This window comes from Vitis riparia, chromosome 15 (assembly GCF_004353265.1).
Source record: "Vitis riparia cultivar Riparia Gloire de Montpellier isolate 1030 chromosome 15, EGFV_Vit.rip_1.0, whole genome shotgun sequence".
In the NCBI taxonomy this organism is placed as follows: domain Eukaryota; kingdom Viridiplantae; phylum Streptophyta; class Magnoliopsida; order Vitales; family Vitaceae; genus Vitis; species Vitis riparia.
Window position 1 is genome coordinate 10,115,186 of NC_048445.1, and position 17,861 is coordinate 10,133,046.

At 33.2% G+C, this 17,861-nt stretch overlaps 1 protein-coding gene across 1 annotated transcript; it reads left to right on the top strand.

The window, feature by feature from the left end:
* Window positions 1-402: 402 nt before the first annotated feature.
* LOC117932229 (putative casein kinase II subunit beta-4) lies at window positions 403-10,241 on the top strand. Its single transcript, XM_034853360.1, has 5 exons — window positions 403-982; window positions 2,408-2,626; window positions 7,988-8,097; window positions 8,287-8,452; window positions 9,594-10,241. The coding sequence occupies exons 1-5, from the start codon at window positions 742-744 to the stop codon at window positions 9,722-9,724; spliced, it is 867 nt and encodes a 288-aa protein (XP_034709251.1). The 5' UTR covers window positions 403-741; the 3' UTR covers window positions 9,725-10,241.
* The last annotated feature ends 7,620 nt before the right edge of the window (window positions 10,242-17,861 follow it).

Consider the following 17,861-nt stretch of genomic DNA (forward strand, 5'->3'; position numbering starts at 1 on the left):
ATATTTTAGAAATATACAAAATAATCAACAAAATCTAATAATCTTTAAAATAATCAACAAAATCTAATAATGTGCAATAAATTCAAGGGTGGAGATTTGATGGCGAAATAATAATATTATTTTATAATTGGAGAAAATAAAATGAAATAAATGTGCTTTGATTTCATCAACCCAAATTTACAAGTTCTATTAGCCTCCCATATGGCATCATGATAGGAAAAAAAATTAAGTTCAAGTTTTTAATATATTATTATTATTATTATAATAAAATAAGTAATACAAATTTTCACTAATTAATAAAAAATAAAATGAATATATATATATTTTTATTTTTTAATTGAAAATTAGAATTATTTTTTTTCTCTCAAAAAGGAAAAATAGAAGGGGCATGAATGAAATGAAATGAAAGAGAAGAACGCAAACGACAATACAAACAGAGAGAAAACCAAGAGAAGAGCTGGTAGAAACCCTAGCCTTGTATTCTCCGTCTCCCTCCTGAAACCCCAATCTTCTCTCCATGTTTGCATCTCTTTCTCTTCAAATCTAGAGTTTCTTCGTTTCGATCTTTCCTCTGATTCAATATCTTCAAAATCTACACCTTCCGATCCAAAAAAACCAATCGATTTCGAACATCGATCGAGCGAGATCTAGGGTTTCTCTGTCTCGCATCCGAGATATGTTTGATGAAAAGGTTTGAGAATCTTGTGTTTTTCGTGAACTTCTGAGGTGATAAACGAGGACATGTATAGAGAACGAGGCGGTGGATCGTCGAAATCGGAGATCGTGGGGGGTCCGCTCGATCGAAAGCGGATCAACGATGCGCTAGACAAGCACCTAGAGAAATCGTCCCCTTCGACATCCAAGGGCCTGAGCAGCAAGGACAAAGAGAGGTTGTCGGTGCCGTCGACATCAGCCGGAAAATCGCAGCTCGACCACCGCGACACTCGCGCCGCGTCTCTCCCTAAGAACAAGTGCTCTGATGGTCAGTGCTTTTTTTTTTCTTTTTTTTTCCAACCATTTTGTTATTTGAGTGCGATAAAGGTTGGTTTTTATGGTGAATTGTGGATGTTATGTTTGGTTTTGGGTGATTTTGTGGTGTGCCCCGTTGTCGAGGAGTTAATTTGTGATATGGGATCTGGGTCTATTTGTTTTTTGCGGCCTTCTGCATTTTTCTTTTGTATCCGAACCCAGAAAGGGTAAAAGGGAAAAGGAGAAGGAAAAAAGAAAGCTTGTATTTGTTTGATTGTGCTTATTTTCTCAATGTTAACTTTTACATGGACAGCTGGAATTGTGTTCTTTGGCTTTGGTGGAAGATTAGGTACACCATATGGAGATGTGTAGGGTATTGGCGAGCAACTGGGGGAAAAGGGCTAGCTAAGACAGCAAAAGGATTTTTGGATATGCTAGTTTAAGAATTGGACAGATATTTTTGGCTTTGCTAATGGAAGATAGAACTGTGGAGAGAAGATCTTTTTCTAGACATCGCCATTCACTTGGATACCCACCAATCAAGTGTATCTTATTTTTCTTTCCTTCTTTGCTTTGGTTTTGCTCTGTGTGTTCCATGTACATTTTCTAGGCCCATAGGTTGCAACATGGATTTGGGTTTCTGTACAATCACTTATAAAAAGCATATCTCATATTCAATGATGGATATTTTTACCATGGGAAGTGGTTGCTTAAGAAGTGTGCACTTGGGATTGGGTTTAGTGTCATTTGTATTCATGAGTAATGTTATTGGGACATGTAAGTGTAGTTATCTGATAAATGGACACTCTACAAATGGTTTACAATATCATGATACTGATTTTTTCAAGTTGTTGTAGATGGTAGCAGCCAGACAATTGCAAGGACTGCGTTGAGTACATGGTGAAGGCATATAACTTGGATGAGCTATAGAAATAGGTTCTGTGTAGCAATAGTTTTGCCCTATTTATATTTTTGTATAAGTATTTTGAGGGCAATCTAAAAATTGAGGACCTTGACTTGTGTAAAATGGCAGTATGCATACTATTTTATGAGATTGTCCAATTTTTGTCATTATGTAAGCACAAAAATACATGCACCTCAGGTATCTCCCTTGCTTATGTTTTTGGGAGCAACAGGCTAGAGTACTATGCTGGTATTGTTTACCCTGTTCTATTTGGTTTGTGGATGGAAAGTCATCCTGTCTTTGTTTTTTCCCATTTACTTGTGATTGGTTTAACTCTGACTAGAATGATGTCTGGTTCTGTCCTGTTATGAAGTTGGACATGCTTGTTTGTTTTTCTCCTTGTTGAAACTATCAGTTACTAATCATAATTCATAGGATTGAAAATTATTTTTGGAAACTGAAATGCGTATCTTTGGAATGTATACATCTTTTGTGCTCGCATGCTAATGATGATAATACTTGCATTAACTGCAGAGGAATCTGAAACTGACAGTGAAGAGTCAGATGTCAGTGGTTCTGATGGAGATGACACATCTTGGATCTCATGGTTCTGCAATTTGAGAGGAAATGAATTTTTCTGTGAAGTTGATGATGAATATATCCAAGATGATTTTAATCTTTGCGGGTTAAGCAGTCAAGTTCCATATTACGATTATGCTCTTGACCTAATTTTGGACGTTGAGTCCTCTCATGGTAAGCATCGTTTCTATGTTTAGCTTTAATCACTTTGAAATGATGTCTTTGGGTTATAGCTCTAAGATAATATGAATACCGTGTTGTCAATTTTCTTTTGATTTTGTATAATTGAACTTAAGTTTACCTTTATATTAAAGCATGCAATTTGGTAGTACTATTTGAACACAGAGTAGCAATTTTCTTCTATGCATTGTTGTTAAAAACTTATGATAAATGATATGCTACAATGATACAATACATTTTTTTTTTTATTTATGGAAATTGATATGTATGGTAATCTGTAGCTTAAGATGCATATCTTACGATACATATACGATATGTGATACTATGATATAACGATGCATACAACTTTAATTATTTTTCATAATTTTTTAGAAAATCAAATTCAATTATTATATTAATCGTTTAAAATGTACAAAAAAATGTTTGAAATTGATCATAAGAGAAAGGAAGGGTCAATAATCCTACATAAAACGTGACATTCTTGTTGTCAAAGGCCATAGTAGAAGTTAGTAAATTTATTCTTACAATGAATATTGGATATTTTTCCTTTGAATGGTTTGAATATTAACATTGAAAATAATTATACATGTGTCTATGTGTGTATGTGTTGGACAACCAATTTTCCTTAACTCTTAAGCTTTTAGGATTTGGACCTACACGGTATATTGTCACTCCAATGTCCTTCCTCACATGTGCTTCCTTTGTGCTTATACGCGGGCTTAATAAAGTGGCCTTTTTTTTAGGCTTAATAGATTGCGGAAATATGAACACATGGCCTCCTACCAAACAAGGCTCTAATGCAATGTTAAACAACTGATTTTGCTAAAAGCTTAAGTTTGTACATATGACTAGTTAAAATTTGGAACTAAAAATCAAATAAAAAGATTTTAAAGTTTATTTTTGTGGATTTTGTTATGAATCTATTTATTAAATTCATATTTTCTTTAATTGAACTTTTTAAAACTCTAGTACTTAATGATTTCATATGGTATGATGTAGTTTAATTCTTTAAATCCTGTTATATTTTATAAAATTGGTTATATATTACTCGATACTTCATGCATCCAATATATATTTACATGTTCGCATATTTTTATATTTATTTTTTACTGTATAAAAAAACTTATAATACATGATATACAAAAAGAAAAAGCAAAATGATGCATGATATGTTTTACCACTTAATAACTAAACTTCACCATGAAATCAGTAATTTTAAGATACAATTACAAAGGTCTGGTACTAAGCATGGGAAGCTAATTTCACAGCAATTTTCCATAATCCACTAAGAAATGTACTGCCCAAGAAGAGTTGCTGCCCTAAATATTTTTATTGTTATTTTTATTTAATATCCTTGCAAACTTCGAACAAACACATTCTTTAAGAAATCACTCAAGTGATGATGTGAGTAGAACATTTTGAGGAGAATAATGAGTGGTATCTAACAAGATTCCTGGATTATAGATAATAAAGCACCAAACTACTTAAAAATATTATTGACATCTGATTACTCAGGAGGAACTGTTTAAGGACTTCCGCAATTTGTTTACTTTAATGTTTGTTTCTTACTGGCCTATTTAGCATGTCTGAACCTTTCATGCATCAATCAAGATGAAAATCCGTTGAATATTAAACTGGGCTTGCCTAATTGCATTTTTCTTGATTGTATATGTTAGTTTATGCCTCATATGAAGAAATAAGTCCAATCCCTAGTAAAGAAACATATGGAATCATTCCAAAGTTGGTCACTACAGAAGAAAGCCAAAAACATGGGAATAGTCCTCTCAGTCCTAAAATCTGGCTTTCAAATCAACCTTGGAAGCATAGGTCATATCTTAGTACTAGCTTTGAAGTGTCTAGAAAGGAAAACCTCCTTCATAAGAGGGATAGATAGAGATTTACTGACTGCATCTAGAATGCTCATGAATTAGGCATTGAAGGTTCATAGTTTAGGTCTTCAACAGCCAACATTTTAACCAAACAAGGGCATTCTTTTGGGGTGTCATACAGGTGCTTCTAAAAAATTTCCCGAGCTCAAGTAAGCTGTCATGCAAGACTAACTACATAAAGATGAAATCCAAAAAGTGGCCAAACACAATTTTTTTAACTCAACATTGTCAACCTCATACAGGCTAAAAGTTGTCAAGTTGATTTCAAATTTTAATCTCATCAATTTTCTAAAAGACAAGGAGATCAAACAAAAGAATAATTGTTCCTAATATTAATTTGTTTAAGGTAAGATGGTGATGTTTTGGGCCAATAGTTTCCCAAAGAAACAACACCGTGTGTACCATGGTGCTCTCCTTTTGACGCTTTTATTAATACTATATCCATTTATCTATCAGAAAAAAAAAAACAAAAGTTTCCTAAAGAAACGATTATTGAGGTTTCTTTTTTAATCAGGAACTTTGATGTAGAACACTCCTAGGTGCTTGTCTACAATTGAATAAGGTGGACTAAGGCTTCATTGATTTTGTATTCAAGGCAGGGAACAAGGAATAAAGGTTATGGGATTGGGAAAAATATAAGAAGTGAGAAAATAAAGAAAATGTATAAAAGAGGAAAATTTTAGAATCTCACTAAGACATTGAAGCATTAAAAGACAGAAGATTATAAAGGAAAGTAAAAGGCCTATGCCATTTTAACTCTTCCTCCAAGCCATGATCAAACTTCACACTAAAAGAATTATCAACTAGCAAAAGATCGATAGACCAAGCAAAAAAAGATTTGAGAAACGAGTCCTTTGCCATCTGCTCTAATTACTCCACAATAGAGTTTCTATTGTTACATTCTTTTTAAACACACCAAAACATGGAAAGGAGGTCATTGTTAACACCTTCCTTTGGATGAACCCTATGATAAACCTTTTACTTTGCAGGAACACTTAAGAAATTCTAGAAATTCTAATGATTGGGAGATGGACGCCTTGGAAGAGTTGTTGCATATGTTGAGGGATTTGAGGATCTCTATTGAAGAGGACGCAGTGATATGGAAAGGAGAGGGACACGGCCGCTTTCGGATTAGAGATGCTTACAAGTTGTTGACAGGATCCAATGTCAATTCCTTCCCGAAAAAGAGCATTTGGGTGGACAAGGTCCCAACCAAAGTCGTTTTTTTGCTTGGGAGGCTTCTTGGGAGAAGGTCCTAACTTTGGACAAGCTTCAAAGACGGGGCTGGCAGCTTCCAAACCAATGTTTTTTGTGTGGTTGTGAAGAGGAAACTGTAAATCATATTCTTTTACACTGTACAGTTGTAAGAGCTCTCTGGGAGATTGTCTTGGCCTTGTTTGGGGCCAATTGGGTGTTCCCAGAGAAAGTCAAAGAGATGTTAGTAAGTTGGAGGGGCCCTTTTGTGGGGAGAAAGAGGAAAAGGATTTGGACTTCCATTCCGTTGTGTATTTTTTGGACGGTTTGGAAGGAGAGAAATAGATTAGCTTTTAGGGGGGGCTCTCTAGCTATTCAGAAACTAAAGAATTCATTTGTTTGTAACTTGTGGAGTTGGGCTAGGGTGTACATGGGAGAGGAGTCCTCTTCGCTTTTAGGTTTTTTGGAATGGCTTGCCGTTCCCTAAGGGGTGGTGAGTGTTGTTTTTGTTTTTGTTTTTGCGTAGGCTACTATGTATACCTCCTGTATGCTTTGTGGCTTTTTGCCTAGTTATATATATATGCGCTCACTTATCAAAAAGAAAACAAGGAAAATAGTGGATATCAGAACATGTGCGACTTTTCATAATGGATGGGGGTATAATTAAACATTGTCTCCCCGTGCACCAGCAGCGTAGGTTAAATAAGAAGCAATCTACACTTACGAGTCGATTGGTTGTCCTAAACCTCCTTAGTTGGCAGGAAATAGATAGGAAATCTCCAAAGGAAGGAAATTATGGAAGGATTTGACAGGGAAAGAAACCCATTATTTTTACACCTTTTTGCCAAACTATCCTTACTGCCCCATAAGCAACCATTTTTTAAATGTATTGAAGAATCAAACTAGCCATCTCCAATTCCCATTCATGAAAACTCCTATAGATACAAGTATTCCAATGGCCCTAATCCACCCTCCAACTCATATGATCACTATTCTAACAGTTCTGTTAGAAGATATGGTAAAGAAGTAGGGAAACAATTTCAGCCCCTACACAAATATTTGTTTTAGACAATAAATGAACTCAATGTCTTCAAATGGCTTCTCCCAAACCTGCTCAGAAACCTCCCTCACCTCCCTGGAACACCAATTTCCATTCACGTGCTGAAAATTACCAGTTTCCATCTGCTCACCTGCATACACCCACTGGCACTTACTCAGTAATCCAGTACCAAGGATAGAAATAATTCTGATTTTGAATCCACTCTTGCTCTTACTTGGAGAAATGGTTGCACACTTAATTAAGTGCTATTTTCTGACCCACTAGAGGTCACATTTAATCTTCCTCGGGTGAATCTTCAATACCATAAGAATCACAAGGAAATGAAGTAAATTGGTAAACTGGAGAGGATACTTTTAATAATTGTGATTCTCCCTTTTTGGCCAGTATTGCCTTCTACAGGAGGCAAGCTCCTTCTTATTGAGGCATAGAATCCATGCTGAATGATATCTTATGGACCACCCAAATGGAGGCCTAAATAAGCTGTTGGCTTACTGTTCACCCATGCAACAACATGAGCTCATTCATGTCAGCAACATCCCCTTCCAGTATGAGCTTACTCTTCCCTAGATTTTACTATAAGGCAAGACACCTCATTGAAATGAAGAACCCGCCTCAATAATTCAACTAATCTCTCTAGCTTGCAAAAGGAGGAAAGATGGATTATTGTGGTGACAAATGGTCATTGGATTTTTTCATAATGTCATCCTCCAAATGTGGCTTAAACTTGAGATGTAGGGTTTTGATGAAAGGTGGGGTCGGTGGTTGTGTGCAGATTGAATAAGGTGGGAGCATATCTGGTTATTCAACTATTTGCCCTACCCTTGCCAAAAGAAGAAAGATTGATTGTTGTTTTCATAATGCCATCCTCCAGGTTTGGCTTGAACATGGGATCTGGGGTCTTCATTGAAGGTGGTCTTATAGAATTCCTAGTAGAGATGTTTAGTTTGAGACACACTCTCTCTCTCTCTCTCTCCATATGTGTGAGTTTGCATATCTGGTTCACACATTTCCTATATAAAAAAATTTGATACTCCCTCTCTGTCTGTGTGTACAATTCCTATATAAAAAAATGTATAGCTTGTTGATATTGCCATATTGGGTTTCATCAGTTGTGCATTCCTTAGAACCTTAGATGTTGATTCTTGACTACATTTGCACCATCAAAAATACCTTCTGACTGTTCATGTAAATCTCGACTTTCTGTGCTTTTAGGTGATATGTTCACTGAAGAGCAGAATGAATTGGTTGAATCTGCTGCAGAGATGCTGTACGGTCTTATTCATGTCCGGTACATTCTTACCAGCAAGGGAATGTCTGCAATGGTAGGATTTTGTGACAAATTGTTTATATTGTTACTAATTGATTTTTTTGCTATATGTTTTATTCATTTGACTAACAAGAAAATCTCTGCAACAGTAGGATTTTGCAAGAAATTCTCTTTGGTCATTCTTTTTGGTGGTTGTCTTTTTCATATTGTCTTGGTCAATTTTTTGTGCTGGAAACCTCTGCAGTTAGAGAAGTACAAGAGCTATGACTTTGGGAGATGCCCAAGAGTTTACTGCTGTGGACAGCCCTGTCTTCCAGTTGGTCAATCAGACATTCCTCGTTCAAGTACTGTAAAGATTTACTGTCCCAAATGTGAAGATATATATTACCCTCGATCCAAGTACCAAGGCAGTATCCTTCTATTACACAAATATTTATCAACTTTTATTTCATTCATCTAGTTAAACACTGCATTCTCATTGTTCAGTTTTTCTACTTACTATTCTTATTGAGATTGTAGGGAGAGGAATTTTTGTTCCTGATGATACTGCAACATTGTCTGATGTTTCCATTATTTATAGGACTTTCTAAATGACAGATCATGAACAAATAGGTACTAAAAAGCATGCACCCAAGCATTGATAAATTCCTGGTCCCTGGTACTTGTGAAGTATACAAGATCCATGACACCCGTATAAGATGGGGGTAAACCAAGAAAGATACTGGATGACAGAACCTTAGAGCTTAACCATGGTCCCAGGCATCGATAAATTCCAAGATCTTGAATCTGCGTTATGATCTATTGTCCAAACATAAAGGTGTTACAATGACATTTCCTGGAGCATTCCACAGCATTCAAATTTTTTTCCTCTAAACTCTTTACCCAATCCCTGAGCAACACTTGAAGGGATTTCTCTCCATGCCACCTCCTCAAACTCTACATGCCAATTACATGTCATCTTGGCTCATTGTTTTTAGAACTATCCAAGACTCTTAATATAAACTCAAAAATATTGATCGCAAGTGGAGCCATCGGAGAATGGAAGCAACAAATGATTAGCAATATCCCCATCCCTTCTGCACATGCAGCACCAATTTGGCGTAATCTTTCTTCTCCTCACCACCAATCAATAGTTAAAATTTTTGTCATTGATGTCCACACATTGATGCTACCTACACGACCATAGAATCGCAAACACCTTAGGCTTTGGCCATCCATTCTGCATTATTTATGTTAGCATGCATGAAATGCTGGACACATGTGCCCTTTTGAATCTCAGTTTACTGTTTTTTAACTTTGCCTAGACATAGCATATGTGTTTATAGTTTTTTCTTCAGCTTGTTATGTTATTCTTTATGCTGTTCCTCAATTATTGATCATGTCCTTATATATTGAAATCAAATAGCAGTTTAACATAGGAAGCTTTTGACTTCAAACCCTGGCTATTTACCAATAGCCAGGGGCCCATGCTCATCTTCTACTGTGCGATATTGGTTCTAAATTTGCTTTCTTTGTGGTGTTTTGATTCAATATTTCCCTAACATTACCAAGATATTGATGGAGCTTACTTTGGAACCACATTTCCTCATCTATTTCTGATGACATATGGTCACCTGAAGCCACAGAAGGCAGCGCAGAGCTACGTCCCAAGAGTATTTGGCTTCAAGATCCACAAGCCATAATGCTGGAGCTGTACGATGCATTCTGTGTTGAGATCTCCCATTCCCTATCCATCAGTGGTGGTCCCCTTCTTCCGTCTGCTGAAATACAAGTGGTTCTAACTCTCCTGGTAAAGGTGCAGTAGTTTCAAAAGTGTTACAAAATTAATTCATCAGTGAAAATGTCTAAAATGCAAGGTGGTGTATCTGTTGAGCATATGCAGCTTTCAAATTTATTCATGAATTTAACAGAGCCTTTGTAAACTTATTTTCTTATCTCCTATTTCCCTTTTTTTCTTTTTCTTTTTTTTGGTGGGTTAACATTTGTTTGAAGTGCTTTGCACTGTAGTTCTTGATTTTGCCTCCCCTTTCTTTAATCATTGAGAGCACATAACAATATTAAGTCATCACTTGAAGACAGCTCCATAAATTCCAACAGGGTACCCATGTCTGTTAGATTCAAATTTCTTTGATGCCAGTATTTGCAGTGTAGAGACATATATACATGTAGAGGATGATTTGGCTCTTTGTGTTTGCTTCATTGAGTTATGCTTACCTGTATCCTAATAGTGATTTCCGACAAGTCAATTTCTAATCTGTTTAATTAAGTCAGCCAAATCTAGCTCCTGCTTGTCATCAGCTGAGAAAATAGATGTTGTCTGATATAAAAATGTAGAAGATCACATTCCATGCCCATTCTCTGTTGTAAAGAATTCTGACATTATTGTAAGGATTGCTATATGATGTTAAACATAATTGTTTGGATTTTTTTATGGTACCAAGAAGTGGCTTGTTTTTAATGATACTCAAAAGTAGCTCTTTCATAGCCCTTTTTCTCTTTTTCTTTTTTTTTTTTTTAGGTTATATTTTTTCATACTTGATCTCATTTTAATTCCATTTGTTTATATTCAAGCCTTGGCTCTTTGTAAGTTTTTTTTTAGCTGTAATTTAAAGTTTAGTATCAATGGATCAGCATGAAAATAATGTCTGATAAAATGCTGTAGGTTGAACAGATTAGATGTAGCAGGTGAATATGCATGGTGGTTTTTTACTATGAAAATTTCATTTTAGAAATTTTATGGTAAATTAGGTTTTTGGGATTCGGATGTTGATTTAGATATCGGATTATGGTGCGATTATTATCAATTTAAAGTTGAATCATATTCTCAATTGTACCAATTTGTTTACTTTTCATATCAATTTCATTCATAATTTTGCTTATAACAAATATAATCTAATATCATTGAATCTACTGGAAAGGAGTTAACAAGAGAAAATTATTATCACGAATGTAATTGGCAATTAAAGTTGGAGGAAAAAAAAACAAAAAAAAAAGGAGAAAATTTCACTGTTATAAGAGAAAAATTCTCACACCTAGTGTTTGGCTACCAAGAAAATAAAGAAAATAGAAGAAAATTGAAAAAGGGGGAAAACTTGATTGTCACAGCAATACTCATATTGCAAGAGGGTTCATCCAAAATCAAACCTCAAGAGCTCGTTGTGTTTCCACATGCTATAAAGTCTAAAAATGTCTCAAGAGCTCATAAAAGAAAATTTCCAAAATCAAACCCTAAAGAGGGGAAAAAAAAAGTCAACAATAATCCAAAAGAGAAGGAAAAAGGTTCATCCAAGAATAAAAAAGTTGAGGCTTCAACTATGGTGGATTATGACATATGGTTGCAGATTGTCCTAGTCCTAAAAGATTACAGATGCAAATTTTATAAATTTTGTTGTTTTTTGTCATTTATAATTTTGATCCTATAAATGAATACATTTTAATAATGAGTCTGAATGCAAGTTTGATACTACTCATGATGCCTATAAAGCTCCTTTTGAAGAAAGCCCTAAAATTAAGATTGAAGGCGTAAAAGTGAATGATAGGGTACATTAGTAAGGTTGAAACTCCCACTAGTGGGAAAATAACCTCTGTAAAGGCTAGGGGGTGTTCCTTCTATGGAATCATCCTCTAACACCACTCCTATTGCACTACATGATCAAAGTGCTACAATAGACTCCTTAATAGGTTTTAATCTCATGTAAATGGATTAGTGAATGAGTTCAACTTCCTTAGGAAAGGTAAGGAGTCCCACACTAGGTGTAGGAATAGGAAGAGTCTAGTAGTCACACCTTCCAATGTTGGGCAAATTTGGGCTGATAAAGATGATTGCATTTCAAAGTAAAGGCTTAGTCATTTCAAATGTAACTCCTTTAGATTCTCATAGGACTTCAACTCCTAATAAATATTCATCTCCTAGGAAATCTATAAGAGCTTCCTCTTCTCAATAGAACATTTTGTTCCATACCATAAGGTCTAACCTCAGTGTCTTATTCTCATCCCTAATTCTATGTCAATTTTCAAAGTGCATAGGGTTTGTATGTTCTCTTCTTAAGAATTCATTGTTCGAGTGTTATTTTTCTTCTTTGAGTCTTGGTCATGAATTTAGGGGAGTTTAATCTTTGGAATATTTTTGTCCTTTAGATTTCATTAGGTTTGATTCCTTAGGAAATATTTAGGTACTTGTCCCATTGATCAATGTCTTTTCATTGGACCTATAATCATTTATTTAGGGGAGTCATACTTCTTAGAATCCTAGGCTCACCAAACTCCATGTTTATTGCTTGATTTATGTTTGTTGGATACTTGATTTATCATTGTTTTCCCAAATATTTTAAGCATCTTATGCATTTGATATTCGTTGAGGTGTTTCTTCTTCTTTCTATCATCCCTAGAGCACTTTAATTTCATTTGAGAATTTGATTAATCATGAAAATAGAGAATTGGATACGATTGATCTATAAAATCTATTGTTGTTTCTAACTAAAAGGAAGTCTTCTCAAGATCGGACTTTTGTGTGTAGTTTCAAATTCAAGGAATTCATGAACGTCATACTTATATTGAATTGATTTGTAATATCATGTTTGATATAGTTCATAAATTGAAATTCATGAAGTGAAAATGGCTACCTTGGTCAAATCTATATTTCATAATTTTAAACCAAGAGTAAAAGTCATCACTTGCAAAATTGGGAAAACCCCTTAGTAGAAAGGCTAGCCAGTACATGAAAGATTATTTTCTATATTTATGGGATAAAGACTCTACTTTAAAGTGAATTCATCTAAGAATAAAAAATTAATTCATGAGGGATAATTGAAGTTATGTTTTAGAGATCAACATCTTGCCATGTTAAACAGAAGTATGATAGAAGTAACTCAAATTGAATGAGTGTTAGATTAATTTAAAATTAGGCATGATCTAATAAATAAAGTGGATATGTAATATCAATCCCCTTAATCAAACTGTAAGTCAATGACCTTGATATTAGTTGCTTTTGGTTAATACTGTTATTATTATAATTCACTCTTGAAAAGCTTGAGTCTAATGTTTCAATAGTTTACTTCTCTGAATAGTTTTATTTTATTGTAATTTTTTTTTTCAATAATGGGTTGTAAACTCCATTATAGGAGCACAGGAATTTTGTTTTTATTGTTGTAAAAAAAATTCTTGTTTTTTATCTATCTATGGTGATCCAAGAGAAAAGAAAGATTCTTGAAGTTTTTTTCTTGAAATCCTATGGAGATTTAAGAAAAAAAAGAAAGATTTTTGGAAGTTCTTGTTTTTGTGATTCATGGCAGCATAGTGACATTAACTTTGACTCGAAATCAAGGCTGCCTCCCATGAGTTTCTTGAGGCAACCCACATATGGTTTGCTTGGGAAATCAGGAATCAAACACTTGAAATGGTTTGTAAATCAGAGTTAAAACGAGGAAGATATGGCAATTGAAGTAGAGCCGGGTAAAAAGCATGTTGTTTTGGGGATTAAGTTTGGGTTAAATTGTTTTTGGTTGTTCAGACTCAATTTTAAGCCTTTTTTAGGCTTTTTGTTTTTTGCAGCACTTAAGCTTTTTTTAATGTGTTTCAATTTTTACTAACCCTGATATTTGGTCATAGGGTTATTTTGATAATTTAGATTTTATTCAAATTTTAATGACCAAATATGCAACAGAATCCTCAAAGGCCATGAGTAAATTTTTATTTAATTATTTCCTATTTTATGCTATTTTTATTAATTGTATATATAGTCTTAAAATATTTTGGTATTATTAATTGGAAATAAATTTTCATGATTTTTTAAATTTGAAAACTTATTTAAATTGGAATGTGCATGATTAAGAAATTGTTTTTAAGAAAAGATAAGTTGGAAAAGAATTAAGAGTTTTCTTTCCCTTTTAAAATTAATTTTTAAATATTTTAATTTTATTTAAAATTTTCTCAAAATTTTAAGATCTCTAAGAGTAAAGAATTTTTCCTTTTTGGAAGAGTTCTTATTTTTCTAAATCTTTATTTTATATATATATATATCATGTATAAGATTTTAATTTAAAGAAAATAACTCTATTTTAAAAATTCATAATTAAGAAGGTTACCAAAATAAATGTTAAAATTTAAAGAAAAGTGTTTTGATATTCTTATTAAATTTTCATGATTTTGTCAATATTGTTTATTTAAACTAGTTGTTGCTAATAAGAATGGTATTCTTTTTTAACTATCCACTAGGTGGTTCTAGAGGCTCCCCTCCGAGAAACTGTTCAATTTGGTTTTGGATGGTTCAAAAATAAAGAATAAGAAAACAATTTTTTTGGCATAAGAATCCAAATTTAAAAAGTAAATAATGAATTTAGAAAATCTTACGATAAAGAATTTATAAAAAGAAATGTTGCCAAATTATTTTCAAAGCTTTAGTAATTTAATAAAGATATAAATATTTTTAAAATACTTTCCAAAATGAATTAAATTAAAATAAATATTTTTGAAATTTTTTCATAGAAAATACTTTATTCATTAAGGAATTACTAAAAGGTTGTGATTTTGGTAATATTTAATAGAATAAATTATTATAAAGTTTTCATGAGAATATTTATTAAATTGGAAAGGTGTAGGGATAAGGAAAATAAATTTATGAGTAATTTTGAATATGAGAAGCAAAAGTTTCTTATTACACTAGAGTTTTCAATTTAGAAAATAAATATTTTGGAAATTTTCATTAGAGATAATTTATCATTAAAAAGTTCTTACAAAAAAACTTAGTAATTAGATGGAAATAAATTTCTTTAAAAACATTTCAGGGATAAAATACTTATTAATTATAATTATGTAGAGAAGGAGAATTTTATGAAAATATATTTTAAAATTTTGAGAATATATATTTTATCAATTTTTTTTTAAATGCTCTCATGGAAATTTTAAAATTTTCATGTTGACAATTATACTAAGTTTCCAATTAAAAAATAAATATTTTTGAAAATTCTCAAAATGGATAATTTATTCATCGGGGTAATTACTAATGATTTAAAATACTATTATTTATTTCAAAAGATTAAGTAGAAGAGGGTTTTAGGCAAACCCACGGCCTCCATTGTTGAGCCCAACTTTATTTTTTGGTTCATCACCTCCCCCATAGTGGGTTGAGGCTTAGGAATCAAGAGATATGAACTTTCCACATAGACGAGACTAAATATGTCTGTAGTGGGAGTGACCACCCCTATAATGGGGTTCTTTACTTTGTGATACTGATAGTTCAAGGACAATGATTATACATTTGGCATTGGATATGAAGTGGTAGAATCACCCATGTGGTCCCACTTGCATAGTCCATGTGCCAAACTTAAAAAACATGTTAATCTTGTCTTTCAACACCTTTCATGGTTAAGGCAAGGAGAGCAATCTAAGAGGGTCTCTAACTAGCAATAAGGTCCCCACATAAGCTTGATTCTTATGATACTAGGATATCTAACAAAAAAACATGTGGTTTGAAAGCATTACATTTAAAAAAAACTAATTACTAATTGCCTTGAATGATCAATTATGTTATATGCATGGTCATTGTTGAAGAGATTTGAAATAGCATAGGATCACATGTTAACATTTAAGCATGCATTTAATAGCAAAAAATGAACCGGATACCTTGGTTTATGCCATGGGAAGCCATTTCTTCCTCCTTTGATATCTAATAAGCTGCTCCAGGTGCGTGATGGTACGAAAATTAGGGATCAATGAGCTCTTCCCTTGCTTCCCGAAAATTCAGTCCAAGTGCAAGTGTGTGTGCGTGCAGTGCTCTCCAAGAGAAGAAAAGAGAGTTGTCTCCACGAAAATTCGTGTGTGTGTGTGTGTGTGTGTTTGGACCACTTGACTTAATGGGCCAGTCAAGTGAATTAGGGTGAGCCCATAAAAAATCAAGCAACAATATGTGTCCAGTCTCATTATGGACCACAATGCAAAAATTAAATTAACACTGATTTATGATATTATCAAATTGATTATGTAAGTCCACACATAAAAATTCCAACAATTTTTTGTTACAAATATCATATCAATTATATTTACTAATCACTCTCTTTCTCACAATGAACCTAGCCTAACTAATCACTTGGATTGAATTATTATTTAGGATATAGTAACTAATTGCATAGAAGCTAGTTTAAGTAGAACTAGCTATTCCTTATGAACTAACTTAGTAGAAAGAAAGACTGATATATCAAAGATAGTATTAGATGGATTAGAAAACTAAGTATCTAATACTTAGATCTTTGGATAATGTGTTAGAATACAAACACATGTATATTACCAGGGACTTGCATATTCTCTTTCTAATATGCAAAGGTTATTTAGTGATAAGGGTAGGTCGGATAGACAAGCTTTTCTTAGGACTGCTATAAACACCAAAGTCCATACAATCTTAGAGACCTTGCTAGTTTCCTTTGAAATGGCTAGGGGAATTCTCAAAGAACATAAGGTTGTTCATATGAGAGTCAAGGCTTCTTTAGGTTCTTCTACCAAGAAGAACAATACCAAATAAAGAAAGTTCAGGAAAATGAATAAGAGAGCAAACTCAGGGACAAGTGATTCCTTTATGATCTTTTAGGACACTATAAAAGGAATGTCCAATATACCTAAAGGAAAAAAAAAAAAAAAGGAAAGTATAAATCATTTTCTCGTTGTTGAATATTTAGAGATGAATTTCACCATTTTTGGTGGATAGATTCTAGGCCCACTATTTATAAGTCTTTATAGAGTATTTAACAAGTGAGAAGGTTAAATGATGGGATTATACTTAGGTTCAATTGTGAGATAATATCTTATTCTTTTATATGTAATTCATTATCACTTTGCCAAGTAATGAGAATAGTCAGATCATAGGATTGAACCTAGCACTAATCAACTATTTGGTATCTAAATTTGGGTCATATTAATCTAAATAAAATCGAAAGATTGTCAAGTTTAGACTCCTTTCTAGAAGATTTTCCAGTTTATGAATCCTACATAGATGGTAAAATGACTAGAAGGATTAAAGCCAAGGAATATTTAGTGTTGTTGCATACTGAAGTGTATAAACCTTCTTGTGTTTATTCATGGAAAATGTATTTCATCATTTTACTAATAAATATTTTAGGTTTGAATATGTATATAGAAAATTTGATGTCTTGAATACATTCATTGAATTTAAGACGGGATCGGATAACGTATTGGGTAAACATATTAGGCACTTCAATTAAATGGAAGTAGTGTGTCTAGTAAGTTTGATTCATTCCATAGGGAGCATGAGATTATATCCCAGTTATGTGCCTAGAAATTCTATTGCAAAATAAAGAAGTGGAAAGAAGATATCAAACTTTAATAGACACATTGAGATCGATAATTGATTTCTCATTATTTTTCATATTATTTTGAAGATATCTCTTAGAAACTGTGCAATACATCTTTTTCTTAAGAGGTCTATCGGTTTATAGGATATTTAAGAGGATTTATGAGTTATTGCTTTTATAGTTTGAATCATTAGAAGATATTTGTTGGTAAAAATGCCAAATTTCTAATAAAAACTATATGATAAGGAATAAGACAAAGAATGATATAGATTGGAGCATACATTAGAAGATAGTCCCACTTTTGCAAAATTTACTATGGATCTAAAGAGTTAGAGACATACCATTCCTCTAATTTCTAGTACACTAGTACCTCATCATAATGGGAGGTTTATATCCCATGGATGATGAAGTACTGAACAATTTTTGTGTTCATTCTTGGCAAAGAGCTATGAAAGGATAGTTAAAATCTTTGTATTATAACATGGTTTGTGTTCCTATAGAAACACCTGAAGAGATAAAA

Coding starts and splice junctions, on each gene's coding strand:
- LOC117932229 (XM_034853360.1), top strand. CDS start 742: ATGTATAGAGAACGAGGCGGTGGATCGTCGAAATCGGAGATCGTGGGG. Junction 983..2,407: donor TAAGAACAAGTGCTCTGATG/GTCAGTGCTTTT, acceptor CATTAACTGCAG/AGGAATCTGAAACTGACAGT. Junction 8,453..9,593: donor TCGATCCAAGTACCAAGGCA/GTATCCTTCTAT, acceptor AACATTACCAAG/ATATTGATGGAGCTTACTTT.